This window comes from Dryobates pubescens, chromosome 17 (genome assembly GCF_014839835.1).
Source record: "Dryobates pubescens isolate bDryPub1 chromosome 17, bDryPub1.pri, whole genome shotgun sequence".
Taxonomy (NCBI): Eukaryota; Metazoa; Chordata; class Aves; order Piciformes; family Picidae; genus Dryobates; species Dryobates pubescens.
Window position 1 is genome coordinate 5,172,754 of NC_071628.1, and position 13,640 is coordinate 5,186,393.

The 13,640-nt window shown below is 51.7% G+C and overlaps 1 protein-coding gene across 1 annotated transcript in view; it reads right to left on the bottom strand.

Annotated features, from left to right (window-relative positions):
* Positions 1-13,640, bottom strand: part of NTRK3 (neurotrophic receptor tyrosine kinase 3) — a 272,999-nt gene that overhangs the window by 159,533 nt on the left and 99,826 nt on the right. The window contains exon 11 of the mRNA XM_054168851.1: positions 13,479-13,581. Coding sequence (XP_054024826.1) covers positions 13,479-13,581 — 103 coding nt within the window. The remainder of the gene's footprint in view (positions 1-13,478; positions 13,582-13,640) is intronic.

Here is a 13,640-nt window from a genome sequence, read left to right on the forward strand (position 1 = left end):
GCCCAGGGAGGTTGTGGCTGCCTCCTGCCTGGGGGTGTTGAAGGCCAGGCTGGATGAGGCCTTGAGCATCTGAGTCTAGTTGAGAAGCATCCCCTGCCCATGGCAGGGATGTGGGAGTAAATGACCTCTAGGATACCTTCCAACATAAACCATTCTGTGATTCTATGACTTTAGCAATTTTGGAGAGCCATCACTGATGTGGCTCAGTGACTGAGCAGAACTAACTCCCTTCTCCAACAGCTCTGCTATCTTCTTCAGAAGTCAAGCATCACCAAAGCCACAAAGTCACCCAGGCAGTGTGTCCCTTAACCAGCCTAGGCAGCAGTAAGGAAACCAAGGTGCAAACATCAAAACCAGGACACCTTCCACCTGCTCTAGTGGAAGGTGTCCCTACCTGTGGCAGGGGGGTTGGACCTAGATTATCTTTAAGGTCCCTTCCAACCCAAACCATTCTATGACTGAAATTAGAGCCCAGAGGAAGCCCTGCAGCCACTGAGTCAGGCCAAGGTGGATACCATGAGAATGTGCTGAGAGGCTCCTGAGCAAAAGGGATGCAGACCTGGCCAGCAGCTCCTACAGATCCCCACAGCCTGAGAGAAGAGGCAGCAATCAGCCCACCAGGACGAGGATCCACAGCTCGGATCTGCATCTCTTGCTGCACAGTGGGAAAAGCGTCTCAGCCCAAGGGCAGCAGCAGCAGCAGCTTTACCTGCCTCCCCAAGTGCCAGCTCCACTTAGTGTAATGATTATTAAGCCCTGTCAGCAGCTATGAAACCGATGGCCACAGCTCCACAGGCAAAGCGCTTCGCAAGCCGCCACCGCCGCGCGCAGGTTTTCATTATCCATCTGGAAAATTGCAGATGTCACAAGAGCTTTTAGAGCATCAAGACAAAAAGTCATCTTGTCAGCAGCAAAAGGGCCACTTCTCCCCCTGCCCCAGCCCCAGCAGCTGTCTCAGCACCGCAGGCTTCTGCGTCAGGACACCAATGCCACCGAGGAGCCTCGCCGGCAGGCTGCTCGCCCCGCGGCCACCACGGCACCAGCATCTCAGCCCTGCCACGTGAAGCCTGCTCTGAAGGGAAAGCAGGGAGAAGGAAAACAGTTTCTTCCCCTTCACACTAATTCACAGCCTCTTGGCTGAGTCTTGACTCTGTTAGGCTGGGAGGAGCTCGCTGTTTGCTGGGGGAGGAGAAGGACGCGCTGGGAAGTTGAAGATCATAGAATGGCTTAGGCTGGAAGGGAGATCATCTAATCCAACCTCCCTGCCATGAACAGGGATGCCTCCAAACTAGGCCACACTGCATCCAACCTGGCCTTGAACATCTCCCAGGGAGGAGGCATCTACAACCTCTCTGGACAATCTACTCCAGAGTCTTGCCACCCTCACAGTGAAGAATTTCTTCCCAAGATCCAATCTCGACCTATTCTCCTTCAGTTTAAACCTATTTCCCCTTGTCCTGTCAGTGGGCACTCTTGTAAAAAGTCCCTCTCCAGCCTTCCAGTAGGTTCCCTCCAGGTATTGGAAGGCAGTTACGAGGTGCCCCTGGAGTCTTCTCTTCTCCAGGCTGAACAGCCCCAGCTCCCTCAGCCCATCCTCACAAGAGAGATGCAGGTTCACTGGCACCAGCTTCTCCTGCAGCTGGTTCAGGTGGAATGAGAAGAAAGGCAGAGCATTTTTAGTCCCCAGCTCCAAGCAGGCTCACCTCTTTTCTCTGCTGTAGTCATATGGGTTTTCACCTCTGTGGTGTTTGCAGCTGCTGGAGCACTTTGCCTCGGGTGGCATCAACGGCAGATGTGGCAAAATTATGTTGCCAAAGGCCGCACTTCCCAACAGGGTTCTGGTCAAGAAGTGGCTTTTCCTTTTCCTGTGCTGAAAACCCCTCACTGATCACAAAGTGAGACCACTCAGCAAGATCAAAGCCACAAAAGCACCCCAACAGCAGGGTGAGTAAGATGCTTGGCTGCAGCATAAGGGTCTTGATGGGAAAAGAATCCTTTCCAGGAGAGGCTGCTAACTCCTGCAGCTGCTCTGATGTCAAGTAAAACAATGCAGGGAAAAGCCCAGCTAGCAAGTTCCAGCAGACACAGGGAGCAAAGAGGCCATGAGACACAGAAGATGGCCCTGAGCACCAGCTCCATGCTTTTCTCACACCACAAGCCTTAGAAGAGCAGGGAGATCCTGCAATCCAGCCTGGGTATGGAGCACAGCATGCTGAAGGCTGATGTCAGGGCTGGGGTGAGCTTGTGGGTGCACTGGGCATCATTCCCAGCATGGTGCCCCTTAACATACCCTGGTGCCTCATACACAGAGCCCAAAGTGAGACCTATGGCCAGTTTGTAGGTCCCTTTCCTGACCAAGGCATGTCTAGGGTAAGATCATCCCTTCCCCTGTGCTCCTTCGCTATCCAGGGTACCCAACTGGGTACCACCAGCTACAACTTCAGCACCAGCTGAAGGCCACTCTCCCAAACAGAAACTGGATTATAACCCTGCCCCCTTCAGACACAAAATATGAGAGTCCAGGAGGGATGATTTATTCCCCCTGTGCACAGAACACCACTCAGGTGCCTTTGTGTACAGACATTATCTTCTGGTCCATTGGTTTTTACTAGCACAGTTGTAGATCAAAATGAGATGCCTGAGCATCACACAGGGCTCTGTACTGCTTCACCAGCAGATGCTAAACTCTGAGTCTGAGGGTGATTTTCTTGGGGCTGTCTGGGACAGCAGGAGGCTGCACCACAAGAACTCGAAGTTAGAGATGGACCAAGCCCATTAGATCATCAGATCATAGAATCAACCAGGCTGGAAAAGACCTCAGAGATCATCAAGTCCAACCTATCACCCAACACCTCCTGACAAGTAAACCATGGCTCCAAGTGCCACATCCAGTCCTTTGAACACCTCCAAGGACAGTGACTCCACCACCTCCCTGGGCAGCACATCCCAATGGCCAATCTCTCTTGCTGGGAAGAACTTTCTCCTCACCTCCAGCCTAAACCTCCCCTGGCACAGCTTCAGACTGTGTCCTCTTGTTCTGGTGTTGGTTGCCTGGGATGCTCCAGCACTCTTTACCCTTTGCTTTCTCCAGCTGAGGGTTGAACAGTACATTTAAATGGCAGCTCCTGTCCATTCCCTTGGGAAGTTATTCTGCTGCCTCCAAATTTCTCGGCACTCCTTCAAGTACACTTGGCTCAGGTTCAAACCAAGCAGCACCCTTCTCCATCCTCTCTCCCTTTGTTTTCACAGATTCCAAATGCTTCCCTTGCCACTCCTGCCCTTTCCATGACAGTCACCTGTCTCTCAACCAAGCCTGAAGCTCTCCTGCTCCAGGGTTTCAGCACAGAGAGCCCAATCCCAGCATCCCTGGCTAAACACCACAATCCTATAGCGAGTCATGAGGTGACAAACTCAACCAGGGGCATCCTCCCAGAGGGCCACTTATCAGCATTAACAGTAGCAAAATCCTTTCCACAGGATAATTGGACAACTGCAGTCCAGACCAACTACAATTAAAATATTAATTACAGCCCTTTGCTTCTTCCCACACTGCCCTGCATCTTATTAAAGCCACATCAAAGTTGACACATAGTTGTTTGGTTGTTGGCTGCCTTCAGAGAGGCACAGGAGAGCACAAAGGGCACGAGGCTCGTGGAGATGTCTCTTTGTCAGCAGCCTATCCTGCTGCTGTACATGGTGCCTGCTCTGGAGATAAACAGAATTATGCCAGCTCTGTGCTGTCATGCCAGCAAAGTCACATGAACACAGATGGACAAACACCATCAGTCCAAGCAGCAAACACAGATTGGAGGCAGGCAGCAGCATCACTGCCACAGAGAGGAGCCCCCCGAGGATTAGCACCTCCTGCATGGACCTTGGGGCAGGCTGCTCAGGGGACTGAGCCTGGCTGTGGAAAAGGCAGATGGGGAATTGGGGCAACTAGATGAAGGACATACTGCCAGCCCTTCAAGATGAAGGAAGCAGGGGTGGCTCATTCTCACCCTCTCCTTCCTCAGGAGCAAGCCCAGCACACATGCAAAGGCAGAAGCAAGCTCAGAGCCACATGCAGCAGGGTCCCCAGTGCTGCCACATGCTAATGCTTTGCTGATGGAAGAAGCTGATGCTCCAAGACTGCAACAGGGAATAGCTTTAAAATGAACTTCAAAATAATAAGTTTCAACACCTTCCCACCACCTCAGCTGGGAGCTCACATCGTGCTGAGTCACAGGTAAGAGGAGGGTCACTCACACAGCTCTTTGTCACTGCAATGTGAGAAGCAGTGGTGAGAGTCAGCAGTGAGAGAGCTGCTAACACAGAACTGCCCTGGGCACACACCAGCTGTGCTGGGGGGGCTCCTCTGGGGCACCCCAGGCCCAGCACCCAGCTGGTGACTGGAGCAAATGTCTGCACCCATGAGCGAGGGAGGTGATGCAGGGGGAGGAAGAGCCTGCAGGAACAGGGCATGAAGGAGGCTGAAGGCTTTCTCAGGCCACCTGAAACCTACTGATGTGGCTGGGTTTATTTTTACTTCTTTTTTTTTAAACTGCTTTTAGTAGTTGTCTAAAATAGACACCTTGGGTTTGTAAAAGCCACTGGAATAGGTAATGGCTGGTCAGTGCACTTTACATTTCCCTCATAAATAATCTATTATTACTTCTGGGAGTGGGACAGTGTTTTAGTGCTGGAGCTAAATAAATCCTGCTCTGCTGCTAACCATTCCTCCTGCAGGGTCATTTGATGCCTCTCTCCAGCCTTCCTGGGTGCACCTCTCCAGCCAAGGGTGGTTCCATGTTCCTGCAGACAGCAACAAATGACAGCAGCCCCTATCTTTCAAAACCTTGCCTGGACTAGCACCACCTGGGCCCAAAGGACAAGGGGGCTGAGCATCAGCTGCTGGCTTGAGAGCAGAGAAGAAAGAGAGAGAGAGAGCAGCAAGTGCCACATCACAGCACCTCAGGGAAGAAGTGGGACCTCCAAAAGTCTTGCCAAGGAGCCCAGGGCTGCACAGCAGCTTTCCCTTGCTGCCATCACGCTGATTATGGACTGCATGTCTTAGCAGAGGGTGAAGCACTTATCAGTTTGAAGAGCTTGATGCTTTCTCACCTTGAAGGCACCAAATAAATAAATAAGTGACTGGCACTGCTTGCACTTCAGCAGAGTATAAACAGGTATTTATAGACAGAAGCCCCAGAGGAACCACATGCCCTTTCAATCCCCCTCCCTGGCAAATAAAAGCAAGTGATATCAAGAGTAAGAAGTACACCAAGGGGCTTCTCAAACAAACAGAAGGATACCAAGAGGTAAAAGCCCTGACCTGCAAGAGCCCTACTCGGTCACTCTGCCCACACATCTCAGGATGTGGCACTGATGGGCTGAGACACAACTGCAATCAGTTTTCTGCTTCCAGTTCATTAGTGTGGCCCACCAGACAGTCCTGAGCCCCTGTGCTTAGCCCTGGCTTTTCATGTGGGGCTACTTCTCTCCACTAGCTGAGCCAGCCTGGCTGATGCTGCTTGGCACTCTCTTTCCTCCTGCTCCCACTACGTGGCAAGCTCCCAGGAGGATGAAATGAAAGGACCCTGTGATCACAGATTCCTCCTGAGCAACTAACCCTTGAGGTGCAGGCTCTCCAGAGCTGCAGAGTGTTTCTCCTTGCCTGTACAGCTGCAAGCAGATAACCAGGGCAAAAACACAAGCAGTGCATGATTAGAGCCACACTGGGCCAGGGCAACGTGGGTCAGAACTGGGCCTCAACTGAAAGGTAGATCATGGCTTTTGGATAGATATTTATGCTTGTAGGTCATGGCTTTTGGGCAGATAGTTTTGGGTTTGCTTGTTCCTCCAGAAAGCTGCAGCAAGAATTGCATGAGAAGGAAGGAGGCCTGGGGAGGTGGTGGAGTCACCATCACTGGAGGTGTTCAGGAGGAGACTTGGTGGGGTGCTTGGTGCCATGGGTTAGTTGATTAGGTGGTGGTGGATTGGTTGATAGGTTGGACTCGATGATCTTGAAGGTCTCTTCCAACCTGGTTTATTCTATTCTATTAAATAAATGTACAAAGAGATAAATAAATTAATAAGTAATAATAATAATAAACAGAAAACCTCAAATCAACAGAAAGCAAACTGCCAGGCACCCAAAGGTAGCTTTGCAGGGGCTGGGCCTCTGGAATTGTGTGATAAAGGTAGCTTTGCAGGGGCTGGGCCTCTGGAATTGTGTGATGAGGGAGGAAAGAAAATAGAAAATAAATAAATAAGAGAGAAACAGAAACCTCTAAGGCAGCAAAAAGAGAAGCTCCATGCCAGGCACCCAAGATATCTTTGCAGGGGCTGGGCCTCGTGAACCAGAACCCTGGAGCTGTTCTGCAATCGACTCAGCAGACAGTTGCTATCTGTTTATGGGGGGAAAAAATGTTAATAACCCCCCCAGTTGTAATCAAACAGGCAACCACTTTACTTTAAGTACCTATTAACTAATGCTAAATTACAATGGAACAGCTCTGCAACTGCTTCTGACATCCACATGCACATTAGCAGTGCCAGCACTTTGATCAGGGAGGACATTCTGCCCTGTACTCAGCACTGCTGAGGCCACACCTTGAGTCCTGTGTCCAGTTCTGGGGCCCTCAGTTTAAGAAGGACACTGAGAGACTTGAAGGTGTCCAGAGAAGGGCAAGGAGGCTGGGGAGAGGTCTGGAGCACAGCCCTGTGAGGAGAGGCTGAGGGAGCTGGGGTTGCTTAGCCTGGAGAAGAGGAGGCTCAGGGGAGACCTTCTTGCTCTCTACAACTCCCTGAAGGGAGGTTGTAGACAGGTAGGGGTTGGTCTCTTCTCCCAGGCAAGCAGCACCAGAACAAGAGGACACAGTCTCAAGCTGTGCCAGGGGAGGTTCAGGCTGGAGGTTAGGAAGAAGTTCTTCCCAGCAAGAGAGATTGGCCATTGGAATGTGCTGCCCAGGGAGGTGGTGGAGTCACCATCCCTGGAGGTGTTTAAGAAGAGACTGGATGAGGCACTTGGTGCCATGGTTGAGTTGATGAGATGGTGTTGGGTGATAGGTTGGACTCAATTCTATTCTAAAGCAGATCCAAAAGCAATCAAGTCCTTGCCAGCTGTAACCCAATCTGAACCATTAGCTGGCACTGTCTCCAGCCCAGGAAGAAAACCTCACTTGGAAAGTACAAGGGTTGTTTTTAATCCCAGAGCCTGGAAAGTGGCTCAGCTCAGCAGAGCAACAAGTGCTCTTGCCTCTGGATTTGCTCTAGCATCTTTCTCCCCAGATCCTGGCAAACTCAATTTGATTGTCACTTTCTTTTTCTTCCCTTAAAGTAATGCAGCACCAGGAGCACAGCACAGGAATCTGCCTGAGCACAGGTTCCTTATCCCCAGGCACTCTCACATGGAATGGGAAACAAGGGAAAGGAGCAGGTATTTGTCCATCAACCTCCACACTTACACAGCCTCCACCTCTGTGCCATCCCAGCAGTTTTGTTAGTCCCAGGACTTCTCTCTGCTGTTATTACTGGTTTATGAAATCTCATTTTTGTTAGTCCCAGGACTTGCATGTGGGGTTGTGTTTGTGGGGCTTTTTTGTGTGTTTAAGCCCATGATGAAGCTTCATTTCCTGTCATCTGCTGGAGTTTCAGGTGTTCATCAGAAGACGTGGGTTTATGAGGCTTGTGGTGACAAGCCTGACCTTAGCAAGGGAGGTTTAAATCCCTGCACCTCTGCTGGTGGTCAGAGAATGTAAAACCCTGAGCCCAGAGTCAGAGCAAGCAATGACTGAGGGAGGGATGCCAGGCTCCTTCTGCCCATGAGCTCTCCCCCATCCCTTGCCCTGGACACAACAGTAACCCCAAGAGCTGTCAGTGTCTCACTCTGTTAAGATCCTGTTGTTCTTCCCACGCTAGCACAAGGTTTTAACAAGCATCACAGCTCTCCCTCTAGACACATCACCCTTCAGCAAGCAGCTGCAGCCCAGCCCTGCAGCTCCAGCATGTGAAGGGTGAGAGTCAGGAGCACAGAGCCAGGCTCATCTAAGCGATGCCCAGTGATAGGACAAGGGGTACTGGGGGCAAGCTGCAGCAGAGGAGGTTTCATGTGAACACAAGGAAGAACTTTCTCACTGTGAGGGTGACAGAGGCTGCCCAGAGAGGCTGTGGAGTCTCTCCCTCTGGAGACACTCAAAACCCTCCTGGATGTGTTCCTGTGTGACCTGCCCTGGGTGACCCTGCTCTGGCAGGGGGGTTGGACTGGATGAGCTTCCAACCCCTAACATTCTGTGATTCCCCTCTGCTGCCTCCATGATGCCCATGTACACACCACACTTCACAAAGTCTCTTTGCTTCCCATTTTCCTTACACCTCCATCACGCCAGCTCCAGTATTCCAAAGCACCCCTCAGGCTGCTTCAGCCCACCCCTCTCCCTGGCCCCCAGCTAGAGAAGCCAAAGTCAACAGGCAGCCAGAAAGGGGAATCTGCCCTCTGCCACCCCACACTAATGAATGGCCTCTCCTGAGAGAGCAAGGGGGTGGCACTGAGCCAGCCCCTGTGAGCCCAGCCAAGAGACACCAAGGAGACAGGAGCAGAGCACGTCACAGCCCCCCACACAAGGAGCTTTTGTTGGTGCCCCTGCTGCAGCCTGGGGCTGGCTCGCTTGGCAGCACCGCTTGGCTGCATCAGTAGCCAGGTCATAACCAGAGCAGCAGCTCTGCCAGGGCTCTTGGGCAGTGCTCTGAGGGTGTGCTACCAGCCAGAAGAGGACAAGATCAGAGGGCTGGAGTACCTCTCCTATGAGGACAGACTGGGGGAGTCGGGGCTAATCAGTCTGGAGAAGAGAAGGCTCCGAGGAGACCTAATTGTGACCTTCCAGGATCTGAAGGGGGCTACAAGAAAGTTGGGGAGGGACTTTTGAGGGTGTCAGGGAGCGACAGGACTTGGGGGGATGGAACAAAACTAGAAATGGGCAGATTCAGATTGGATGTTAGGAAGAAGTTCTTCCCCATGAGGGTGGTGAGACACTGGCACAGGTTGCCCAGGGAGGTGGTGGAAGCCTCATCCCTGGAGGTGTTTGCAGCCAGGCTGGATGTGGTTGTGAGCAACCTGCTGCAGTGTGAGGTGTCCCTGCCCATGGCAGCGGGGCTGGAACTAGATGATCCTTGTGGTCCCTTCCAACCCTGACAATTCCATGATTCTAGGTGTGGGCACATCATCCTCTAGCAGTCCTCCCCCCAGCACATGTTCCACGAGGCACAGAGAGTTACTTTCCAGAGGCAGCTGGGATGTTGGACATCTATCAGACATTAGGCTGCTTTTAAGGCTGGTGGGCAACCCAACAGGCTGGCCTAGGGGGGACTTTCCAGCCCAAAGTGACATTTTGGCAGTCCAAGCCTACCTCTCATTCTCTTTCTCTCTCTCTCTCTCTCTCTAAGAGAACCCCCATCTGCTTTATGTGCTAGCAGGCACAGAAGGGAAAATACATGCTGAGGCTCACAAGGTGCTTTGAGTAACACATCCAACACCAGCACACAGCGTTCTGCTTCTGTGTCTGAGACAAAAACAACAGGAAAAACCTGCTCTCCTGCAGGCCTGCCAGGCTGGGATTTCAACAACAAGTGGCAACACATCAGCTGGCAAGGAGCAAAACACCTCCTGATTCAGGGAGTGATGCACTTTCCCCCAAACACTCCTGCTTTGGCATTTAGTTTATTGGCTGGGGTTTTTAATTAGTATATGATAACACACTGGATGCCACACAGGAGGTGGCTCCTGCCCAAGAATTAACTGGGAATGAGGGACCCAGAGGAAAGTGCCAGCTAAAGGTGGTGTGGGGGTGGGTGACAGCTGCACTGTGCCCTGTGCAGGGGGGTCAGAATAAGGCAGAACCTGTATGTGAGCCCCTGGAAAAGCAGCTGAGGACCACTCAGGGAAGTGATTTGGTGACTTGGACAAAGACATCACCCCCACTGAGAGGAAAGCTTTCAGGAAGGAGGAATGGAAGATCAGTATCTCAGTATCACTAAGGTTGGAAGAGACCTCAAAGGTCATTGAGTCCAACCTGTCACCACAGACCTCATGACTAGACCATGGCACCGAGTACCACGTCCAGTCCCCTCTTGAACACCTCCAGGGATGGGGACTCCACCACCTCCCTGGGCAGCACATCCCAATGGTGAATGACTCTCTCCATGAAGAGCTTTCTCCTCACCTCGAGAGGGTGCTCAGGGGTCCTCAGCCCACTAGAGGAGTAAAAGAGGAGGCACTGTGGAAAGACACATGGGGGACACAAGACAAACATTAGCTTCAAGGTACCCTTGCCAGGTTGGGACTATCTGCAACAGCTCAGCTGAGACCCCGAAGCAACCTGAGGGGAGAGCAAGGCTGTGGAGTCATGGGTGTACTGAGCAGAGAGGAGAGAGAGAGAGAGCTGAGAAACTGCATTTTGGAAAGCATGGAGGGGACTGTTGCATTCCTTGTGGGGCAAGAAATAAGTCAGCTACAGCTTTCAGGGCAGACCAGAGCCAAGGAACTACCAAGCATGACAGCCACAGCAGGGCAATGGAAGGGCTGCATTTGTGTTGTGGGGAGGAAGGTGGTGAGGGCTGGCAGCAAAGAAGGCAGATACAGATTAAAGATGCAAAGCCTGGTGGCAGGGCAGTTGACAAAGGCACTGTGGCTACAAAGGATGTAGGGGAAAAGCAGGAGGCTCAGAGCAAGTAAGGCCTTGTGCAAGAGAAACTGTCCAGAGGGCAGGAGGATCTGCAGCCACCATCTGGTTTTAAAGATGTGTTTCATTCCTGTCAGCTCCAGCTCTCCAAAGCCATCCATAAAATTTTTACAACCTTTCCAGGGTTGTGATTTCATATCAGGATTGAAGGAAATACAGCATGATGAGAAGGAAAGCATGCTCTGCCGAGGGCCACAAAGATGAGCCAAGGGCTGGAGCACCTCTGCTATGAGGATAGGCTGAGGGAGCTGGGGGTGTTCAGCCTGGAGAAGAGAAGACTCCAGGAGGACCTTAGAGCTGCCTGCCAGTACCTGAAGGGTACAGGAAGGTTGGAGAGGGACTTTTCATCAGGAATGTCTAGAGACAGGACAAGGGGGAATGGTTTGAAGCTGAAGCAGAGCAGGGTTAGATTGGAGCTTAGGAAGAAGTTCTTCAGTAGGAGGGTGGTGAGACTCTGGAATAGGCTGCCCAGGGAGGTTGTGGCTGCCTCCTCCCTGTGGGTGTTGAAGGCCAGGTTGGATGAGGCCTTGAGCAGCTGAGCCTAGCTGAGAGGTGCCCATGGTGGGGAGGTTGGAGCAGATGATCTCTGAGGTCCCTTCCAACCTGAACCATTTTATGATTCTGGCTAAACATTTTTGCCTTCCCAAAACTGCACACACAAGTGCCCACCACAGCATCCCTCTGGCTTCTGGGAGGGCACAATATCCACCAGCACGCTTACCCAAGCACCTTTGTACACACACTGCACATCATCTCACCAAGTCTGGTTACTCACATAGAGCTCCTTCCCCTTTAATTCTTCCACTAGGGTCAGAAGTTGCTTTTCCTTTTTCACATCTGTATCTCTAAGCCTCATCAGTGGCAATACCCAGGGCACTTCCAACGTGCTGGGACAAACCCCTCCAGAAGGCATCTAACATCATTCCCCCTTTCACAGATGGGGAAACCGAAGCAGAGACAGAGGTTAAGTCAGCTAGTTGCCTATGGACACTCAGTGAGTCAGTGGAAGGGCTGGGAATTGATCCCAGGAACCCTGTCTTCCATTCCTCTACTCCACCCACCAGCCAGTACACCCCACCAGATGGTTCTTATCATTGGACATATGGACTAAATATTGCTAAGTTGGTGTAGAAGATTCACTATTTAATTAAATGTCCTGTCTTCTCTCTCCATAGGATGCAGAGGAGAAACTCCAGCCAGAATCCCATCTGGACCCACTCAGAAATGCCTTCTTAAACCAAACCAAGCCCTAGGAAGCACCAGAAATGCTCCCAAAGCTCTCAGCATGCCCTCCAATGCAGGTCCCAGCAAGGCCAGGAAAGGCTGCGACTCAAGAGCCTCCAAAGCATAGAATACATAGAATACATAGAATAAACCAGGTTGGAAGAGACCTTCAAGATCATCGCGTCCAACCCATCACCAATCCAACACCGCCCAAGCAACTAACCCACAGCACCAAGCACCCTGTCAAGTCTTCTCCTAAAAACCTCCAGTGATGGCGACTCCACCACCTCCCCAGGCAGCCCATTCCAATGTGCAATCACTCTTTCTGTATAGAACTTTTTTCTAACATCCAGCCTGAACCTCCCCTGGCGCAGCCTGAGACTGTGTCCTCTTGTTCTGGTACTGCTTGCCTGGGAGAAGAGACCAACATCCGTCTGTCTACAACCTCCCTTCAGGTAGTTGTAGAGAGTAATAAGGTCACCCCTGAGTCTCCTCTTCTCCAGGCTAAGCAACCCCAGCTCCCTCAGCCTCTCCTCGTAGGGCTTATGTTCCAAACCCCTCACCAACTTTGTTGCTCTTCTCTGGACTCGTTCCAGCAAGTCAAAGCAGCTCAGGTTAGTCAAAGCTTGGCTTCAAACAGTGTATGCATGAGCCAACAATTAGGCTGGGAACTACTTTGTCATGTGAAGGCTCTTCCTCCAACCTTCAATGGGCACCACCAACGCTGCCCAACTGGAGATGCCAGCAGAGTCACCAAAAGCAGATGGCAGAGAGTCACCCACTTTCTGCTGGCAGCAGCTCTGTCACTTCACCGTGCAGGTGTTGGTAGCACAGAGAGACCCATTCTGCCTGGCAAACATCAGATGCCTTCTGGCTTCCTAATCACTACCAAGGACACTTGAAATACCTCTTAAAGTGGTAATTCACGATGCAGAGGAGGAAACCTTCCAACAGAGAGGCAGCAGATGGGAGCCTTCCACATCACCGCGAGGCAGGTCAGCAACTGCTTTTGTGGCAGGGACCTTAGGAGCTTAGAGTAGTATCTTGGTTCCCATCCACAGACAGGCACAGAATGGGTCCAGCTGCCCTTCCAACAGAACCTAAACCAATTCCACAGCCTTCTCTACCTCCTTCACACACTCTGCACCCACTGTGATGCCAGGCAAAACCCACACACCACCAAGTCCATGCAGAAGATTTCATCCAAGATGACGCTACCCTGAGGGCAACTCCCTTCAACACACAGCTGGAAGGAGAAGGCTCAAAGCCCTGCTAGGCAGCCTGCAGTTGTGTGCTGCTAAGGAGAACACACACACACTTCTGCCCAGCAGAAGCACACAGAGGTGAGAACCACCACTCTGTCCATCTCCATCACCCCCTCAACAAACAGAAGAGGTTCGGACACCGTGCTCTTCAGAAGGCTTTGCACCCAGACTAACAAGGTAGGAATAAAACCACACCACCTTTCCACATGTGCTATAAGAGCCTGGCAGTCCTGGAAGGTGCCTCCTGCTAGAGGAAAGCAACTGCACTTACCTTTCATGCCAAACTTGGACCGCCGGCCGTACTTGTTGATCATAATGAAGAGGATGACCAAGAGGACACAAGCAAAAGCTGCCAGCCCAACCGCTATGGAAACCTGGAAGGAAAAAGCCTCAGAGTCAAGAGAGAGGGATTTGGCACTCCAGATTGGAAGTA